The sequence below is a fragment of the Phytophthora cinnamomi genome (assembly GCF_018691715.1).
Source record: "Phytophthora cinnamomi strain GKB4 chromosome Unknown Contig127, whole genome shotgun sequence".
NCBI classification, from domain to species: Eukaryota; Oomycota; class Peronosporomycetes; order Peronosporales; family Peronosporaceae; genus Phytophthora; species Phytophthora cinnamomi.
In genome coordinates, this window is record NW_027151060.1 from 733,694 (window position 1) to 752,686 (window position 18,993).

The 18,993-nt window shown below is 53.8% G+C and overlaps 9 protein-coding genes across 10 annotated transcripts; 6 read left to right on the forward strand and 3 right to left on the reverse strand.

Annotated features, from left to right (window-relative positions):
• Window positions 1-120: 120 nt before the first annotated feature.
• On the reverse strand, window positions 121-1,612 carry IUM83_07210 (Drug/Metabolite Transporter (DMT) Superfamily; the record flags this gene model as incomplete). The annotated part of the gene is made up of 6 exons (XM_067931483.1): window positions 121-213; window positions 290-580; window positions 656-769; window positions 863-1,173; window positions 1,255-1,390; window positions 1,481-1,612. The coding sequence occupies 6 exons, from the start codon at window positions 1,610-1,612 to the stop codon at window positions 121-123; spliced, it is 1,077 nt and encodes a 358-aa protein (XP_067780259.1).
• Window positions 1,613-2,101: 489 nt separating this feature from the next.
• On the forward strand, window positions 2,102-3,329 carry IUM83_07211 (uncharacterized protein; the record flags this gene model as incomplete). The annotated part of the gene is made up of 4 exons (XM_067931484.1): window positions 2,102-2,173; window positions 2,238-2,681; window positions 2,755-2,874; window positions 2,946-3,329. The coding sequence occupies 4 exons, from the start codon at window positions 2,102-2,104 to the stop codon at window positions 3,327-3,329; spliced, it is 1,020 nt and encodes a 339-aa protein (XP_067780260.1).
• A 38-nt stretch (window positions 3,330-3,367) lies between these two features.
• Window positions 3,368-4,012, forward strand: IUM83_07212 (uncharacterized protein; the record flags this gene model as incomplete). Its single annotated transcript, XM_067931485.1, has 1 exon — window positions 3,368-4,012. One exon carries the CDS (start codon window positions 3,368-3,370, stop codon window positions 4,010-4,012), a length of 645 nt encoding a protein of 214 aa, XP_067780326.1.
• Window positions 4,013-4,530: 518 nt separating this feature from the next.
• Window positions 4,531-4,821, forward strand: IUM83_07213 (down syndrome critical region protein 3; the record flags this gene model as incomplete). The annotated part of the gene is made up of 2 exons (XM_067931486.1): window positions 4,531-4,643; window positions 4,722-4,821. The coding sequence occupies 2 exons, from the start codon at window positions 4,531-4,533 to the stop codon at window positions 4,819-4,821; spliced, it is 213 nt and encodes a 70-aa protein (XP_067780327.1).
• Window positions 4,822-5,187: 366 nt separating this feature from the next.
• Window positions 5,188-6,556, forward strand: IUM83_07214 (Down syndrome critical region protein 3; the record flags this gene model as incomplete). Its single annotated transcript, XM_067931487.1, has 7 exons — window positions 5,188-5,244; window positions 5,328-5,702; window positions 5,780-5,851; window positions 5,935-6,021; window positions 6,094-6,190; window positions 6,272-6,385; window positions 6,465-6,556. 7 exons carry the CDS (start codon window positions 5,188-5,190, stop codon window positions 6,554-6,556), a joined length of 894 nt encoding a protein of 297 aa, XP_067780261.1.
• Window positions 6,557-7,013: 457 nt separating this feature from the next.
• IUM83_07215 (Proton-dependent Oligopeptide Transporter (POT) Family) lies at window positions 7,014-9,015 on the forward strand (the record flags this gene model as incomplete). The annotated part of the gene is made up of 4 exons (XM_067931488.1): window positions 7,014-7,815; window positions 7,883-8,043; window positions 8,116-8,840; window positions 8,922-9,015. The coding sequence occupies 4 exons, from the start codon at window positions 7,014-7,016 to the stop codon at window positions 9,013-9,015; spliced, it is 1,782 nt and encodes a 593-aa protein (XP_067780331.1).
• Window positions 9,016-10,075: 1,060 nt separating this feature from the next.
• On the forward strand, window positions 10,076-13,382 carry IUM83_07216 (cGMP-dependent 3'; the record flags this gene model as incomplete). The annotated part of the gene is made up of 4 exons (XM_067931489.1): window positions 10,076-10,573; window positions 10,656-11,158; window positions 11,224-11,453; window positions 13,069-13,382. 4 exons carry the CDS (start codon window positions 10,076-10,078, stop codon window positions 13,380-13,382), a joined length of 1,545 nt encoding a protein of 514 aa, XP_067780328.1.
• A 258-nt stretch (window positions 13,383-13,640) lies between these two features.
• IUM83_07217 (uncharacterized protein) lies at window positions 13,641-16,691 on the reverse strand (the record flags this gene model as incomplete). 2 transcript variants are annotated; one of them, XM_067931491.1, is made up of 2 exons in its annotated part: window positions 13,641-14,998; window positions 15,065-16,691. In XM_067931491.1, 2 exons carry the CDS (start codon window positions 16,689-16,691, stop codon window positions 13,641-13,643), a joined length of 2,985 nt encoding a protein of 994 aa, XP_067780329.1. The 2 variants fall into 2 exon arrangements, with proteins under 2 accessions (XP_067780329.1, XP_067780330.1); XM_067931490.1 differs by having other exon boundaries at window positions 13,641-16,691.
• Window positions 16,692-17,364: 673 nt separating this feature from the next.
• On the reverse strand, window positions 17,365-18,783 carry IUM83_07218 (Farnesyl pyrophosphate synthetase; the record flags this gene model as incomplete). Its single annotated transcript, XM_067931492.1, has 6 exons — window positions 17,365-17,848; window positions 17,915-18,006; window positions 18,078-18,281; window positions 18,352-18,433; window positions 18,510-18,666; window positions 18,765-18,783. The coding sequence occupies 6 exons, from the start codon at window positions 18,781-18,783 to the stop codon at window positions 17,365-17,367; spliced, it is 1,038 nt and encodes a 345-aa protein (XP_067780365.1).
• Window positions 18,784-18,993: the final 210 nt, after the last annotated feature.

Sequence of the window (18,993 nt, forward strand, 5' to 3'; positions counted from 1 at the left end):
ACGTGCCAGCGTCATTTTTGATGCTCACGCCCCTGACTTTCACTGCTTCTTTCTCCATGAACTGTAATCTATATCGTCTACTTGTACTATATGTAAAGCAACGAAGTGCAACGGCACGGCTTACTCGGACGATTTTACCGTTAGCGGCAACGGCAGCATTTTGGACTGCTTCTCCGAGATCTTGACTAGCTGATAGGAAGCAACTCCTCCGATCTGTAGCAACAAAATCAATGCAAGACATCAGCAAAACTTTCTCGATGGTAATTCTGAGGGTCCCAAAGCTACGTACCGCAAGTGCCATGCCCAGGACCGACTGGATGGTGACGGGGTTGCCGAAGTACAGCACAGCGCTGAGGATGACGACCACGCGCTTCATCGTGCTCATGATGGAGAACGTGAGCTCCGATACCTCGCCCAGCACCCAGGACGAGCAGAAGCTGCCGATGAAGTGCATCATGCTGCACATCAGCACCTTGCCGAAAGGGAAACTCGCGACAAAATTGTCCTGGTGCGCACGAGCGCTCATTAGCACGAACGGCGCATTGATTGCGAACGACACGAACGCGCTGTAGAAGTGCAGCTGTCGACCAAAAACATTTTAAAGGTTAGCAAACATGAAACAAAAAAAAAATCTCCCCTCTAAAGCTTCACTCACGTTGACAGTGTCGACCACGATCCGGCGTCGCAGCAGGAACTTGGCATACATGCTCTGCATGACACCCAGCAGCGCTGAGGTCACAGCGAACATCACGCCTGAGAGGGCCAGGTCCTGCACCACCAAAAAACAAAACAATCCACACGCATCCCTGTCAGCTCGCGTACCCATTGAACGCTAGAAACCTAGCAAAGTCCTCCCACGTACGTTCATTCCCATCTCGGACACGGAGGCCATGACGACACCAAAGACGATCGGGACGAGACTGGAATACGTGGCCAAGGAGAACCTCGAGCGGTAGGCCACGTAGGCCAGCACCACGTTGAACAGGGGCTGCGACGCCTTGCAGGTCTGCGTGATGGACACCGGCACGGCGTTGTAGCTCCAGTACGTGAGCATCTTGGCGAACACGGAGAAGAGACTGAGCGGCACGATCCACATGATGCTGCGCATGCGCACGCGCTGCATGCGCCAGGCCCCCGTGCTCGTCGGCGAGCTCGGGAACGTCAGCACCACAACTGCATTATAGTAAAAACAATAAATAAATAAGTAACTCACGCCGACCACCAGTAGAACACCCAACACAACACGGCCCGTACAGTCGAGGATGATGCTGATGAAGAGGTGGCACATGGTGAGCATCTCGGCCGACACGTGGTGCTCCTTGATCAGCACCTTGTTGGTGAAGGTGGCGCTGGCGGAGAAGAGGTACCACACGCCCAGGCTGCAGCCGATCTGTCGCCGCCATAGAATCACAGAGAGAGAAAGAGATAAACGCGTCAGAGGACGACGAAATGGCAGTCGCTAACGTAGCTCTTCGCTCACCCGCAGCGCCTTGTTGTCCCGCAGGCGGCTGATGGCGCGGCCCTTGGGGGCCTTGTACTCCTTGGCGGGCGCGCCCATGCCGCCCTCCAGGTCGTACATGGGGTACGGCGCCGTCATCCGAGCCTGCATCATCGCGCTGAGCTGCCGCCTGGTTTTTCGCGAGTGGGCGAGCAATTTTTAACCTGGGCGACTGCTTCAGGATTCGGGGCTGGCTTCTGGGTTTTAGCCGCCCGGTTTATGGCGCATGTGAGTGTGCGCCACACAACGCGACGTTAAACGAGCAGACGGCAAAGCGATCAGGTGGCAGGTGGCGACGCGAATGGCTCGGTCTGCTTGAACACGCACAGGAACTGCGAGTGCGTGGGATATATTTGCTACAACACACTTCTATGGTGATTTTTTTTCTCTTTGTTTGGGCTGTGCGGCGTTGTGGCGATACTGCAGCAACAAACTAGAGACCTATCGTGCCGTTACGGTAGGGGCATCCCCAGTGTGATGTTGAAGTGACTGATTGATGCACTTACGATCGTAGAAGTTGGCGGGTCGCGAAAGACACACGCGCCACCCGTCTGCAATTTGCGCTGGCCTATTATTATCACGCCGATCGAGAAGAGAGGAGGAATGGAGAACGATGCATCCGGGGACGAGTACGAGGATGATCTGGAGGCGGAGGAGGAAGCGGAGCAAGTCGTGGTACGCTCTGAAATCGATGACGGTCAGGGGGTTGTTGGTATTGGGCTCATTGCGTTGTCTGTAGGGAAACGAGGTACAATCTGATGCGTCAGAAGTAGTTTCCGACCCCGTGGAGCCCATCGTGGACACTCCCGAAGCCTCCGATCACCAGCTCGACGCCCTTGGCTATGACCGAGAAACTCCAGTTGAAGGTGTTAGCCCAGAAGAAAGTGTTGTCCCGGAAGAGCAAGCAGAGGAAGGCGATGAGGAAAAGGGAGAAGCTGGTGAACTAGTTGTTGATGGGACCATCTTATCAGAACAGCAAGGTGAAGCTGCCCAGGAACTATTGATGCCGCACCATGAAGAGCATCAGAAACTGCAAAGTAGCCCGAAAAACCATTCTACTCGAGCAGACGCAAAGGACCTGCAGATTGCTGTGCTGTCAAAGAAGCTAAACCAAGTGAAGAAAGTCAACTCAGAGCTTCATAGCCAGCTCCAGCGGTTCAACACAGGCGATGTTGTTATTCAGGTGATGTTGATTTCGATGTTTGTGGTCGGATTGATTCTGCTGTTCGGAGTTGCTAATCATGTTTCCGTGGCAGCTAGAAAACCGTGTGAAGGAAAAGCAAAAGCGAATCGAGGAACTGATGCGTGAAAACCGCACGCTGAAAAACTCGGAACGACTGCTAGCAAAGGAACTCGAAGACTTGCAGAACTCGAAGGTAAGACAACACAGTCATTTCTACCACCCTCGACCGTGAAGCTACCAGCTGAATTGTGCGATTTCGCCTAGGACAATTTCCCAAGCAAAAGGCGTGCTTTACAAGAAGAGTTGCGTGTTTGCAAGGAAAGAATTAGACAACTCAAGGAGCAATACCGAGTTGCGGACGAAAAAGGCTTCAAGTTGCACCAGCACAGTTTCGATCTCGCTGTCAAAAACAAGGGACTAAGTGAGAAGGTTAAGCTCCTAGAGGGGGCTACTGCGTCAACTAGTCTTCTGTCGCCTGCTTCGTCTTCTGCTCGGATTGGAGCTGCAGTACCGATGGAAGGAACATCTCAGGAAGAGGTCCAGACAATTATTGCAAGCCAAGAAGAAGAGATTACCCGACTACATCAGCGCGTGGCGCTGATGAAAAAAACCACAAGGCTGACCAAGCGAAGTACGAGCGACTGCTAAAAGCTAGTCAAGACGAAATCGATCAAACCCGTGTTGCCATGGAGGAATTCTACCAACAACTATTTGCCAAGGAGCGCGCAGCACGAGATCAATTCCTACACATGAAGAAGCTTAAGCGCGCGCTCCATGAACTTGCAAACACGCAGCAGACAAACCAGCGCTTCCAGCCGTTCCTGACGAACCGGGAAGTGCGCATCACGAACAGAAGCAACGGTTATCGTCACCACCAAACCGGCCAGTACTCTCCTCAGAAAGGTCCAGCGTCAAACCCTGGCCGGTGGATTCACGAAGCACTGCACCATCTTGGTTTTGTGATGCCTCTGTCATCGCAGCTTGATGGATCGACCCAGTCTGCAACGGGTGACGCGCCGGAGAACCAAGTCGATATTCCCGAGAACTGCATCCAAGGTAAATTGGTACCGTTTCCGCCGCCGGCCGCCATCGACCGAGGGTTTGCAACTATCAGTACTCGTGCACAGTTCCACAACAGCTTCGGGCCCAGGCGTGGCAACAGAACACGGAATAACGGTAACCTGAGTGACGTAAGCGCCGCCACAGACTACATCGACGAGGAGGAGGACCCGGACGCGGCAGAAACACCCGCACACGCGATCGGAACAGCGCCACCTACGCCAGAAAATCCCGGCGTAGCGCTGTATTGGGAAGACAGCGAGGGCGCTTGATGCGGTAAAATTCTTAAGAATGTCAGCCCTGACGTTAAGAAAAATCGAGCGAAAATATTGCGGCTCCGTTTAACTCCAAAGACCTTCTCCTTCTGCGCCAGCATCGCACGAACGAAACTGCATAGCGCCTGCTCCCCGAATATTGCAACGTGCGACAGCGTGGCGCCAACATTCCTAGGCGTCCGTTTCAACGAGTTTGGATGGCTAGCAATGGCTAGCACGCGCAGATCAGACTGCTCGGAAAACTGCCACGTGCGAAAGCGCAGTTATGTCGCTTCTCGAATGCGGCTGGCGCGATTCTCGTGGACTAAAGTGCTGCTATCTTGAGGCGTGCTTTGCAATCGTCATCGGCCAGCCGCTGTGAAACGTAACGTAGGCGACCCTACCAGGCCAAACAAAACTTCTCGAATGCTCCGGGCGGTTGGTGGTCCTCATCAGGCCCAGCACAGGCATTTCCGATTTCGCCTCGGCTGTCCCACTCTCCACTCTCATACCAAGCTCCAAGCGAGATAGATACGATGACCCTGAGCCACCACGTCGAGGTTGACGCCGCCCGCTTCCGTAAGGAGCTGCTTTTCGTGTGTTGCAAAAGCGACGACCCCACCATCGACCGCGTGCGGCAACTGCACGAGTACGTAGTCTCTGCTCTTCTGCACCACTTGGTATCGAGTGCTGCACTCACCTCTCTACTCATTCGTTGCTTGAATAGTATTCTGCCCAGCCCGACGGACAAGATGCTGTCTCCCGTGAGCCGAGCAATCCGATCACGGTCGTTCACGGGCCAACCCAATCGGATGGCCACAGCCTGAGCAAGCTACTTTTCCAGCCGACACCGTTTCTTCATTATCTGACGGACGTCGAATCTCTCAAACGCAGTAGTCCTCAGTCCAAGCGAGAAGACCGATGCCACAGTACGCCCCTGCGCGGGCGCGCACAAGTAGCCGCAACCAGTCACTTGGACTCGGCTTCAATTTTGCTCACGGCCGAGACCGGCACCATAGAACGCAGGCGTTCGTGACTCCATAACAATATCAGCCCTCTTAGAGATCCGTTTTGCCATGACAGCGTTCGTCTACAGGCAACTTCAACATGTGTGCCCTTTCATGCTCTGAGCTCCTCTCATTGGTCAAAAATCCAAATTTCTTTTCCTGGATCCTATTTTAAAAAAGAAAGCCATGAGCTCGACTCTCGACGTGAAGCTCAACCGCATCGACCGCATCTTCCACCCGCATGTGGGTTTAGTAAAACCTCATCGACCCCCTCCCCTCTTTTAACACTATCCTAACTAAAGTAAAAATGACAAAACCCACCGCAGGAGATTGTCCAGGGCCAGGTGATCATCTCATCGCCCAAGGGCTTCTCGCACCAGGGGCTGGCCATGAAGGTGGAGGGCAGCGCGCGTCTGCAGCTGTCCACCAAGAGTGCCGGGCTCTTCGACTCTTTCTACAACAATGTGGCGCCCCTAGAGCTCGTGTACTTCCACCTACCAGTGGCCCCGGCGGGCAAAGTGCCCGCGGGCATTTCCAAGTTCCCCTTCGAGTTCGAACTGCAGGGCAACGACGGCCAGGAGCTGCTGGAGACGTATCACGGCGTGTACGTCTCCGTTAAGTACGAAATCGTGTGTGACTGCATCCGAGGGATCATGAAAAACAAGCTGCACAAAACTTTAGAGTTTGTGGTGGAAGTCCCGGTGAGTTGCCGGTTTTTTTTTTTCACTTTTGCTGTTTTTTTTTCGTGAGGTTTTATCTTTTTTCTTCTTCTTCTTAGTTGAGGGAGCCATTGCCGGACTCACCGGAGGAGTTCCACATTACCCCCGAGTCGTTGGAGAATGTTCGTCCGGTGAGGATGGATGCCCGTGGATGTTTTTTTTAGTTTTGCTGCTAACGTTTCATGTTGACATTGGTGCTATGGATCGAGTGCAGCAAAGTCTGTCGGTGATGCCGTATTTCCACATTACGGGCAAGGTTCATCGCACGAACTGCCCTGTGAACTTGCCATTTACAGGAGAGGTGAGGATAAACACTCTTTGGAGTTGAATAATTATTAGGTTGCTTACTGTGAGGTTTGGGCTGTATTCCGAGATTATCATTGAGGAAGCAAAAAGCCCGATCAAGTCGGTCGAGTTACAGTTGATTCGAGTTGAAAGCGTCGCGCACGCTGACGGAGTCGCGAGAGACGGTACCACGCCAGCAAGGCATACTACAGCCACAGTTGAGACTGAGACTGACGTACTTTTACAATGTGTGTTGTTCGCGACAGCGACGGAAATCCAAAACGTCCAGATTGGATGGGGCGATGTGTGCCGCCAAATGGCGATCCCAATTTACATGATCTTCCCGCGTTTGTTCACATGCCCCACGATGCTTACTCCAGGTACATTACTGTGCATTGTGGCAACGCGGGACTCGCTGTCAAAGTACTGACTCTGCTTGCACGTTGGATATTTTGCCAGGGTTCAAGGTTGAATTCGAAACCAATGTTGTTGTGCTTTTTGAGAACGGAAACATGATAACGGAGAATTTCCCGATCACATTGTATCGGTAAGCAAGCTCTCGAGCGATGGATTCCCCCGCTTAGCAGAGTACCAGAACCAGTGAATTTTTATTGGTGTTGTTTTTATTGAGTACGTGTTATCTGGCGATGATGAACATCTTAGTCAGTGCTCTTCTACGACTTGTATAATGCAAATTGCATCGATATCTTGAGGATACTACTGCAGGTGGACAGTCTCTTTGCAACGATTGCCTGACACAGCTCGCGGGATGTTGTAAGAGCACATCCATAGTCGTTTAACAGTCTTGACGTACGATTGGGCGCAGTAGAGACCCGTGGCAACCAATTAAATGGACCAACCGCGCACAGTACACTTCAACGTGAGGTGGGCGCGATACCTGTCAAGGATTTGTGCCATTGCCGGCACAGCATGACCGCCAGGAGGAGACAAACCACCACATTGCAGTCATCTCGAAGTTCATTCCGGAATTCACCACCTCCAGCTAAGATGTCCAAGGTTCAGTCACCCGCGCTCACCCCACAGTTGACACCGTCCGTCACGGGCTACATCAGCACCAAACTCTGGGACGAGCGGCCCGCTCGGTATGCTGCGAACGTGCTCAAGCACGTGTGTATCTTCCTGCTAATCCTCACGGCGTGCGAGGAGACCACGAGCTTCGCCATCGGCCAGTCGCTCAAGAACTTCTTCCAGAAGCTGGGCTGGTCCAACAAGGGCTCCACGTCCATGAAGCTGACCTACGACTCCTTCAGCCAGTTCATGTGCATTGTCGCCGGGTACGTCTCCGACGAGCGACTGGGCAAGTTCAAGACGCTGATGTCGGCCGCTACGTTCGATTCGTTCGGGCTCCTCTTCCTCGTCATCGCTGCCCTGCCGGCCGTTGTAAACAATTACCTGGGGGTTAGCAAGGCCATCTTCAACATCGGTCTGTTCCTGGGTGTGGCTATCTCGCAGATCTGCCTACGGTCTCTCGTGATCTCGTACGGAGGTGACCAATTTTCACCTGCTGCTCCCCCTTCAGAGAAGGCCCTCTTCTTCAGCATCCAGTACTGGTTCGCCAACATCGGTGCTTTTATCGGCTATGCCGTGTTCCCGTCGGTATCGATCCACGGCTTCGGTGCCATTCCGGCAGAGTACGGCTACGTCGCCGTGTACCTTGTCGGTTTGGCCATGGTTGTCATTTTCCTGGGTCTTCTCTGGTTTACACGCAACCGGTACGTCAATGTGCCGCCGACGAAGGAGTCCATCGCGGTGGTTATCAAGATCGTGCTTCACCACGCCAAGAAAGAACGTCCATGCCCAAATGATCGTTCTCGGCACGGTCCTATACATTTTGGCCTTCCTGCTCAACATCCTAGCGTCTTTCTTGTCCGATGACGGTGAGGTGGGTCACAACATCTCCTACGCGTGCGGCGTGATGATCGTCATTGCGACCATTCTCTGGGTCTACTACGGCCAGAGCTCCGAGTTCATGGAGTCTGCCAAGGATACCGTGGGCGACCGATTCGACCCTGAGCTGGTGGACGGAGTGAAGCAAGTGGTCCGCATCTTACCTTTCAATGCTTTTAATGTTTTCTGGTGGGCTTGCCAGAACCAACGTGGGAACAACCAGTCGATCATCCAGCAGACCGATACTCGGCTTGGAAGCGGGACTTTCGCGAGCCAGATTCCTGGACCTACTGTTCAAATGTTCAACCCAATTGGAGTTTTGATCTTTGTCCCTCTCATGGAAAAGGTGGTCTACCCTCTCTACGAGAAGTACACCGGAAAGCCTGCGAGTTCGTACGGGAAGATTTTAGCCGGTTACGGCATGGCTGCTATCGCCATGATCTGGACGGGGTGCTTCGAAATCATTCGACGCAGTACGTCGCCTCTCACGTATGTCGACTCGAACGGGGTCACACAATTCATCCTGAACGATGACGGTGGGCAGGTGATGAACGATATTCCTTGGTGGACGGCTATTCCGCAGTATCTGCTCGTCGCATTAGCCGGTGTGATGATTGCCATACCGATCTACGATGTCAACTTCTCGGAAGTGCCTCAGAGTATGCGAAGTACGTCTATCGCTCTTGGTTTCTTCGTCGGATCCATGGGCAGTTCGCTGCTCTCCATCATCGTGTTGCTCTTCGGGAAGTTCATTCCGTCCAACCTCAACAACGGCCACATTGAGTATTTGTTCTTCACAATGGCTGCCATCATGGCGGTCAACATTTTCTTCTACGTCATCGTCATGAACAAGATGCAGCTGGGAATGATTCCTCGCGTGAAAAAGGCTGGCGAAAATGAGGTCGAGCAAGCTCAAGCTGGAGACGTGTAAGTATTCATGCCGCTGGACTAGTCATTTTGAGCTTGAAGTCACTGTGGCGACTCCGTATTTGGGTGTCGTCGGTGTAGATCCGAGAGAACGCTGATTGTGTGGCGGTTGTCTCCGACGTACGATGGTGCCCCAGAAACACCATCGATGGCGCAGCCTCCTCGATCATTCTAACTGGAGCCCGTATCAATTCAATCACTTCAAGTGGGAGGCGTGCCTCATCAACTAAAACTTTCTCGATAACGACTCGTCGTATCTTGTTCATTGACATGGCATCCCGTGTTCATGTATCCGACGTGCAGTGCTGATAATAAATGTACTGCATCCATCAGAATTCGATGTGGCGTCGAAGTCTCGTCCAACATCGGTAAGACGTCCAAATAGGCAGAACAAAACTACGAAGTAGTAGGCCACAGAAGCTGCAAGACAGCCAGGTGTCCATTGCTTGTATAACTACTGGGGCTTCTAGTCATCGTTTCTTGAGGAGCAAAACAAAAATTGCAAGCCAACGTTAGGTCTGATGTAAGAATTGATATTTCGAGATGTTGCGGTTTCGTTGAAATCGAGTCACACGTTGCAAGGCTCCAACAGATCAGGCAAGTTGCAATGCCCGCTCCCAACTCGCGCAGTTCAAGCTCCAATCCAGAGAGTCGATGGCAGCGACACCCAGCATCCCAACAGCACGACCGGGTTTTCGGCGGCTTCTTCGTTTTTCATCATTCACGAGTCGAGCAGCGGTGTCATCTTGCCTAATGGAGGTGGTCGAAGTCCACCAAAGTTACGACGGAGAGGTGACGATAACGGGTCTACGGATTCTATGCGCAGTCGCCAGGCTGGCATATCTTCTATGAGTTTGAGAAAGAAGGCATCGAGATCGAAGACTCCAGCTAGTGCACCAGGGTCCCATTCCACTAGCTCACTCGCCACTACGTCAACAACTCGCCAAAGTTCGTCGACTGCGTTGTCTCCAACTGTGCATGAAGGTCACGAGAGCGGCGAAGAGGAAAACTCGACTCAATTACAGAGTGATACACAACCGCTGAATCCTCATATTACAGCGAAGAAGAAGCGTGCAATGGAGCTCTCCATCCTAAACCGTTGCGGGTCTGCTCCAGATCTGCCGATGTACAGTCCCTCAGTGCAAGTGTGTATAGCTCTTCCAAAACGTACGCTTCAGGGCAGCAACGGTGCCAGTCCACACCTAGCAACGCTACAACGCAGTAGACTCACACCGTTGCCTGTCAGCACTCGAGCAGCAGTTGTGAAGCCGGACACTGTACTCACTGTCGACGAGGTCGAGCCCAGGCAAGGTCCAAGCGACGAGTTCGACTCGGCATCGCTGTTTTCCAAGGACCCTTTGCTGCAGGAGAAAATGCGGCAGGACGCACAGACGATTGCATCCTTGAAGCAGCGTCTTGTGCTCTTGGAACGGGAGGTCTCAGCAAGCACCAAGTATCGTCATTTGTCCGAGAAACAGTTAGCCCAGCTCAGCCTCGAAACTCAACGACTTCAAGGCGAGAAGACGCAGCAACAGGCTCGCATCGACGAACTTGACAAAACCGTGCTCAGACAACGACACGAGTACGACAAACTCGCAGCACGGTACACTGCTGTGTATGCCAATCTTCAGAAACTGTTGGAGCAGCAGCAAAATCCATCCGACAAATCCGCCCAGCAGAGTGCGCTGCAAGCTCTGGCAAGAGAGAATCAAGATTTTCTTCGCAAATTTCGCGTACGCACTTCGATGACTAGCCGAATGTCTTGTTTCCATGATTTTAATAATGGTTCTTGTTCCCGTGTACGAAATACTACAGGTTCTGGAAGCACGACATGCCGAAGACAAGACGCTGACATCCAACCAAGAAAAGAAAATCAAGCGTCTCAAAGCTGAAATCGAGGCCTTGCAGCACATGCACGACGCTAAAACTCGTGAAGACGACCTCGACGAATCTTCGAGCGACACCGACCAGGTCTCTCGCTTAACCAGACCGAAGAAACGCACGGATAGCGACATCAACCATGGCGGGCGTCCAAGTAGTGCATCGTCAACTGCATCTATTACATCTTCAACTCCGAGAAGAGCGGTGTCACCAGTCAGAGTACAAGTTGTGCAGAATGCGGCGCTGGGTACCGCCAGCCATCTCGTCACAGCAGAAGCATACCAGTACATCGACCCCAACATCCTAAAAGTGCTGGAAAAAGTGGACTCGCAGTTCAGCATCACTAACGCCATTAATTTGTCGGTGGTGCTCAAGAAGTGGCTGAATAGCTGCGTCCACATCGTGTGCTCCACTCATCTCCCAACCGTGCTACAAACGTAGGTCTCGTCGTTAGATACTTTATGGCTCACTCTAACCCATTGCTACACCCTTTGTAATGCAGGATGTTGAAGCGGATGTGTGAGTTGCTGCATTGCGAGCACGTAGCGCTTTTCACGGTAGATTATGCTACTCGGAAATTGGTCGCGAGCTCCTCCGAGCGTGGACCTGTGCGCTGGGAGTTACCGCTCGACAAAGGCATCGCTGGTTATGCTGCCCGTCAAAACGTGCTCTGCAACGTGCATGATGCCAATGACGACCCACGCTTCTTCAGCTCCACAGATTCCATCACTGGTACAACATCACGAGAGGTCTTGGCCCTTCCGATCGTGCACGAGCTCCAACTGCACCTCGAAGCACACTTGGCTGCTGGTGGAGACAGCAATCGTACGAAGATGAACAGCCACGGGGTCTTTGCGGTGCTCCGTGCTTGGAATACTACCCACCAGAAACCATTCTCGCCCAACGATCAGATCCTTGGCTCTCTCCTTGCCATTCAAGCTGGGATCATCCTTCGTCAAACCGCAGTGACCAAGACGTTGCAGAAAATTAACCACAAAACGCACCAGATCCTGCAACTGCCAAGCGAAATTGTCGCTAAGGCTTCAACGGGGCTACATACGATGAGATCTCCGCATTCAGAGTTGCCGAGTAGCCCATCAGCAGCCTCGCCGTTACCGTCTTCAATGCCATCAGAGTATCCTGGGCCATCGCTATTCCCGTCGGTAGTGCAGCTTGTAGCTGTCGCGCAGAGGAACTGGGCGAGTGCTTGGGTATCAAGCAACTACGAATCTTCGTGTTCGATGCTGCAGCGCACAAACTGTGGCATGCTGGAGAGCAACTGCCACACGACACAGGAGATGGCAGCACTCACACCGTTGTCCGCCGCTATGCCAGCGCCCAAGCTTCTCTGTGTGCTCTCCTCTTCGTAGTGATGCCACCTCGATTATTCTGACGGAGCCCTCAGCCCAAGCAGCCTTTAATGACACAGTGGACATACCCGGTGGAGCTCGTGGATTGTACCTTGTTCCAGTTCTCTCGCCCTGGGGTAACGGAGCACTACCGTTTGGAGTGGTGCAGGTAGCACGAGTGGCTAAGGCTCGGTTGTCGGCGTCACCGTTTGCGCTTACAACTTCTGAAGGAGCGGGGAACATCATAATACCTGGATCGGTCGCTGAAATCGTTGTCAACAACGAGCGTGAAGCTGCCCAGCAAACAGAGGATCGATTGATGCTGGAGTTGCTCGAGCTGTTTTGTCGAGTATTCGCTGGGCTGCTACACCACATCGCCGCCCAGCAACTTCACGACGCTTGCCCTCCGGAGATACTACAGGCCCAACTTGCAACCCTCTCTGACCAACTTGCCGGAACGCGAACGATGGAAGACGATAATGACGATGATACCGACGCTATTCCCACTGAAGTCACTCCAACATCCCAGCAGGGTGATCGCGCCACGAGCTCGCACCGCTCTGGAAGGCATGCATCGGTTTCTACCGTGCGAGTCTCCACACCACCGTCACGAAATGCGCGACGGGTGGCCTCAGCAGACCCGAAACACAGAGCAGCACCGGAGTCTCAACGCGTATCCTCTTCACCAACAAACAGCCCTGGTAAGCCCCGAGTCGGTGGCGATCACCCCGTCAATCGACAAAGCACTCCTTTCGAGGCGGTCAGCTACGAAGTTCTCTCTGGTACTAGCGCTGATATTAACGATTCTTCTGCCGCAACATTCGACCTCATATCGGGGGTGGCAGTCGATGCCGAAGACATGAATGCAGAAACGAACGTGCTTGGGAGCGAGAATGAGCTAACTGAGCCTGGCCAAGAACAGCACGAAGCAATAGGAGCGGCAGTGGGAACAGACCAAGTCCCTGCTTCATTAGCTGAAGACTATGCCACCACATTAGACGGCAACGTCTACGCTACAGCTCCGGATGAAGAGTACCTTGCCAACGAGAGCTACTCTTGGGGGGATACTGGTGCCTATGACCCTACCTTGTGGCCTGCTGATGACAACGCCCATGGCTTCAACGAGGAAGGTGCTGCGTGGGAATATGATACAGTGGAAGATGCAGCACTGACATATGAAGATGATGCCAGCACGACCATGATGAGGGGAGGCAGCCACATCTCCACCAACTCCACATACGCCATTGACCTGCATTTGTCGTCTAGAAACACGTCCAGCGCCGAAGCAGACGAGCGAAGTGGCGCGCTTTGACAAGAAGAAGACTCGATGGACCTCAGGAGAAGCGAATGTTACCTGGTCTTGAATATAGAGAGGAATGATCAATACTCACAAGATGCATAGAGATCACTTGCTAGAGTCGCATAGCCACCTCTCATACCCCACTCAAACCTACCTATACTGAAGAGTGTTGAAGGTGGGTCGACATCCTTGGTCCTTTGTTCAGATTGTGCGTACCTGCGCCGGGTGTCTTTGGTACTGGTCTTGGCGGGTAGGCATTCGCATCGCTTCCTACTGGCGTTCCCAATCCTTGAGCGATGTGTTGCGAGAAGCGCAAAGCTTACCGAAATGGCGCACGGTGCGGCGGAATGCGCGTTCGTTAGCGGCACTAAACAGTTCACTCTGGAACTCCCGTGCCTCGTCGGGCGTGAGGAAGTTGACTGCTGCAGTTGCAAAAGTTCCGGCCGTGGCCTGCTCAAACCACTCTGCGATCCACTGCTGAAGTTGAGGGCCATTAACCTTGGCTAGCTGAACCAATACTCCTGCTGCCGAGCCGTAGTCTGAATCCACTCGAGTAGGTGACATAGCACCAAGAACAACACCTCGAAGCAGATAACTTACCAACATTTTGTTGCTATCCTCATGTGCCGCGTTGTCAGATGTGCACAATGAAGCAAGCTTTACGCGCGTGTTGTCCGTCTGAGATTGCACGTAAACTTGTTCCAGAAAGCACAGCACCGCCTTATTGGCATCGTTGTGCGAGATCGCTAGTGCTGCCACTGCGCACGAGAACATACTCGTCATCAGCGGGCGGCCTTGTCCAGAAGCGGCACCTGGTACAGGTGCGGCCAGGACATGAGGCACACATCTAACGGCACGTTCCATAAGGAAGAAAAACTCTTCCACCACGTCTGGACGCGCTTCCATGTCTTTCACACTTGCGAAGATTGGCGTAGTCGTCTCAATCAGTGTGAATAGCATGCGAGCAAAGAGGGAGTCCATTTCCGCCGAGTTTGTCTGATTGTGACCATGAGCGAACAACTTGAGCACCATGCTGGCAGTATAGAGATAGGAAGACTTCGGCTCCGCTTGATAGAATGCCAGCAAGTTGTCCACAAGCTGCGGCAACAAGGGTGCAATCTCCGCACCACACATACGAAGAATGCGCTTGTAGCAACGGCATACACGTTCCACAAGCTCATCATGACCTCGATACAGCGCCAGCAGCTGGTTGATCAGCGGCCACAACTGCTCGGTAAGCATCACAAGCGGGTGCTTCTCGCCTTGTAGCTTCGTAATGTCTAAGTACTCGTAAATAGCCATGAGTCGCAGCAACTCGTTCAGCGCGATCTGTACATGACTTTTGGCAGCACTCGAAGCAACCAAAGAAGTGAGTCGCTGGCCAATGCCCTTCATCACTTGATCCAGAAGCGACAAGATACGCGTCAAGTCGCCAGAATTTGCCACACCCGCGCAAATACCCTCCAGAATCAGCACCTGGTCCTCCACGGACATAAGCTCACGCTCCTCAATGTGCAGGTAAAAGGCAACGATATCTCCACCAAGCATGGACCAGCAGTCCATAGCCAAAGCGCGAACTGCAGACGCTGCAGCTCGCGCTACTTCCCACTCACCATAGCGAGCATCACCTGCACTCTTTGTCACGCAGGTATTCAGAAATCCCACCTGGGCTGAAAGGGCCGCTGGATGCGCACGCAACCACTCGGCGTACCGCGACACAATGAGACACGACGTATAGCAGATCGCGGGGTGATTGGCAAACTGCGGGAGATGCTGGAAGATCAGCGCAATTGGTGCGTCCAGATCCTGGGCGTTTGTCTTCGTCTTCTCCACTTCCCGTGCAATAGACCGGAAACAATACAAATGCGCCTCAACCGCCTCCCAGCTGCGCGACTCCGCCGGCGCTTGAAAAATCTGGTTCAGGCCGTTCACACAGTGCTGAAGAACAGCCTCAACTCCCAGTAGCTGGCAGCAGTCGCGCAGGATGTCCCCCAGTTCCTGGCGGAAGCCCTTGAAGTCCTGCTGTTTGTCCACCGGCAGACTCGGGAACTCCTCCCGGAACTGCAGCTTCTGCATGCACAGACTCGCCAAGCGCTCCAGTCGGGGCTTGTACTGCGCCATGAGGGCCGGGGTGACACGATGCTGCAGCCCCTGGAGCAGCCGGAACCAGAACGGGATGGTCACGTCCGCCACCTCGGCGTCCGGGCAGCTCATGCAGTCCAGCAGCAAGTCGACGAGCGCGGCGTGGTCGTTCCCCGCTGCGTGCTGCTGCAGCAGCAGCTCCAGATATGCTTCTCCCATCTCGGTGAAGATCCTGCAAAGTCCCAGGCACGTGTCCACGTCCTCTGCCTCCACCGCAGCACCGAAAGCTCCCCTCAGCGACAGTAACCTCGGGGCCAGCCACTGCACCACCAGGTTCTGGTGCGCGTACGAGTGCACGACCTCCACGGCCAAGTCCACGGACGCGTCGAACAGCTCGTCGCGCGCCAGGAAGCCCAGCAGCGAGTGCAGCAGCGGGTTACGCACCACCACCTCGGCGTCCACACGGACGTAGCGTAACCAGCTCGTGAGCGCGCGTAACCCCGTCTCCTGCGCCTCCACCGAGCGGTTACTGTTGGCCTCGTGCATCACCTGGGGCAGCAGCCGGTCCAGCACGGCGGGCGCCCAGGCGTCCACCTCGTCCTGCATCCTCTGTCTGAGGCTGCGCTCGGCCAGCGCGTCTGCCTCCTCCACCAGCAGCAGCAGTAACTCGGCGAGTACACTGGGGGGTACACCATGCTGCGCCAAGTGTAACAGGGCGTACCCCACCACGCTCTGGCCGTTGCACTGGGCGTAACTCTCCCGGACCAGCGCGAGGAGCTGGCTGGGGCTGTTGGCTGAGCTCTGGGCGTCCTGCAACTTGAGGTCCTGCGGCTGGAGGCGCGGCAGCGTCGCCACCAGGGCGAGCAGCAACTGCGTAACCACCATCTTGGGCAGCTTGGCGCTACTGGATAACCAGGTTACGATCCGGGTACTCCAGCCGGCGTAGTCGCAACTTGAAGTGGAGGCCTGGCGCCGCAGCTTATTGGCTAACGTCTGTGCCGAAAAGAAGACCGCAGGAACGCTGTCCGAATTTAGCGCCGCCGCGCTGTTTTCGGGCAGCAGCTGGTCCAGCAGCGACGCGCAGACGCTGAATGCCGCCGGCGTGAGCTGGAAGCCGCGCAGGAACGCGTCCGCCGCGCGCGTGGCCTCCGGGTTGGTCAGGTGCGGCTGGTACAGCGAGTCCAGCGCCGCCAGCACCACCCCCTCCAGCTGCGCGCCGTCCTCCGCTGACGTAGCCATGTCCGTCGCCTCTCGCCGATCCTTCGTGTGGGGAATGGTTAACATTTGACTTGGCGTTTGTAAGGGGACAAATTTAGTGTGGAACACACAAAAGGGGTGTCAGTATCCCGCATTTTGTGACCTGCATGTTGCCTTTTTCGTAAAAGTATCCACCAGGTCCTTGTCATCGGTATCCGGATACGATCAATGCACACAAGCTGTCAGCGAAAATGTTTCTCGTCCATACAACTCGATTTGCGCCGAACACTCGACCTCCCATGAATCCGTTCCAGCTTCAAATCGTGTAATTTGTGCTGCGTCACTAGTCAAGTATCTCGCGTTGTCCTCTACTCCTACGAGAATTTCCATAGCTGATTATATATTCGAGGTTATGTTTTTCCTGAACGTTTACTTCCCCAGCATGACCACTCGCGGGTTCGTTCGATACCACTTTCAAGGAGAACCAAATGAAGACTAGATTGAAAATGGTTTGAAGAGACTCACTCAAGCTAACTCGCTCGCTAGTTGTGACGACCACATTGTTACTCGAGATGAGTTACAGAATTACGCAGCCGCATTGTATCCCCAGGAAAATACCTGCGTTTCGAAGTTGCGTTTATTTCTCTCACGCATTTTGTTGGAGTCTTGCAGATCACTATCCCAATGACAATATCCCCACTCCGTAGTATGGCGCTTACTTGTTGCGCTTGAAAATCTTGCTGACTAACAGCGTGAACACCTCCGATGGCATCATCGTCACCTTCGCAATTTCTTCCGAGAGCGTCTTGTACGTCTCTTCCTCGTAGCTGTGGTAAACTGCGGCGAGATCTAGCTCGTTGTAAAGCTTCTTGATGACCGCAATGGCGTCAGGGTCGTTGCGGCCGTAGTTTTGCTTCAGCGTCTCCCTCTGCTCAGGCGTTGCGCGATCAAGCGCCTGGACAACCAGCCAGCTGCATTTGTTGTCTTGGATATCGGTGCCAACCTTGCCAATCACCTTCTCGTCGCCGTAGCAGTCGAGGAAGTCATCCTGGATCTGGAAGTACTCGCCAATCTGCACGCAGATCTTCTTGGCCAGATTGTGGGAAGGCTCATCGGCAACCCCGTTCAGGAACATGGCACAAGCAGCCGAGAGGTAAAACGTGTAGTAGGCCGTCTTGTTGATCACGATCTGGCGGTAGCTGCACATACATAGGGTGCTCGAAATTAGACGTTGCAACCGTTTCCATCAGCGTTGTTAGACGTACCGTTCAACAGTGAAGCGGTCGAGGTCGGCCTCTCCATCCAGAGGCTGCGACGTCAGGTCCAGCAGCTGACCAATCTCCGTGTGGAAGACAACCTGGGCATGCACACATCTATTTAGCTTACATTGTACTCATTGATCATGGATCATCAAACAATTCCACGTACATCGTGGAAGGTATCAACTAGATCCAGGTAGTACGGCTCCGAGCGAAAGTGCTTCTTGAGGATCTGGAAGACGAAAGCCTCCAGCAAGAACGCATCGTTGATGGCAATCATCTTCACGTTGGGTTTGCGGTACCAGCACGGCTGGCCACGACGAGTGATGGACTCGTCCATGATATCGTCAGCCACGAGGAAGAACGCTTGGAGCTATTCACAATGACATATCACCCGTCAATTCACCACATACGTTGACCAACAAGACATCGTTCCCACTTGCCCACTCGATGCACCAGCCCAGAACACTGGCCTTTTCCTTCAGCTCCGGGGTGAGGACCTTTCCCGGGGCCATGGCCTGCGTGCTGCACCATGTCAACAAAACCAACACATCAGTCCCCACGCTAGAAAACCCAGCCCAGTGCGACGCCTGAAACCCACCAGTGCACGACGCTGATGCCGCGGTTGAGCTTGCCGCCGATGCAGTTGTACTCCACCACCTCGTCCACCCAGTCCAGCGCCTCCTGGGGCAGCTGGTGCTTGGTGCGCAGCAGCTCCAGCACCTCCAGCTTGAGCTTCCCGCACACAGCAATGAATTCTGCCAATGTAGACCAGGGGAAGACACCACCACCAGTTAGTTACAAGTACTGCGAACCACACGAGCTTCCATATCCTCCGTCGTGCAGCAGGTGATACCTTCGCGTTCCTGGGCCATTGTTCGGGTGGCGATGACGATCAACAAGTGCCACCTCACGTTTTGGACCTCCTCGACGCAACAAATCGTACTTTAACGAATGCATCTAGGGTCGCGAAACGACGCGATGTGAAAGATGTAGCCATGTTGATCATTGCTGCAGGACGATGGCGAGCAAGAAGCGCCCCGAGAGTCGACAGAAGCTTGAGAATGACGGGTCCAGTCGTGTTC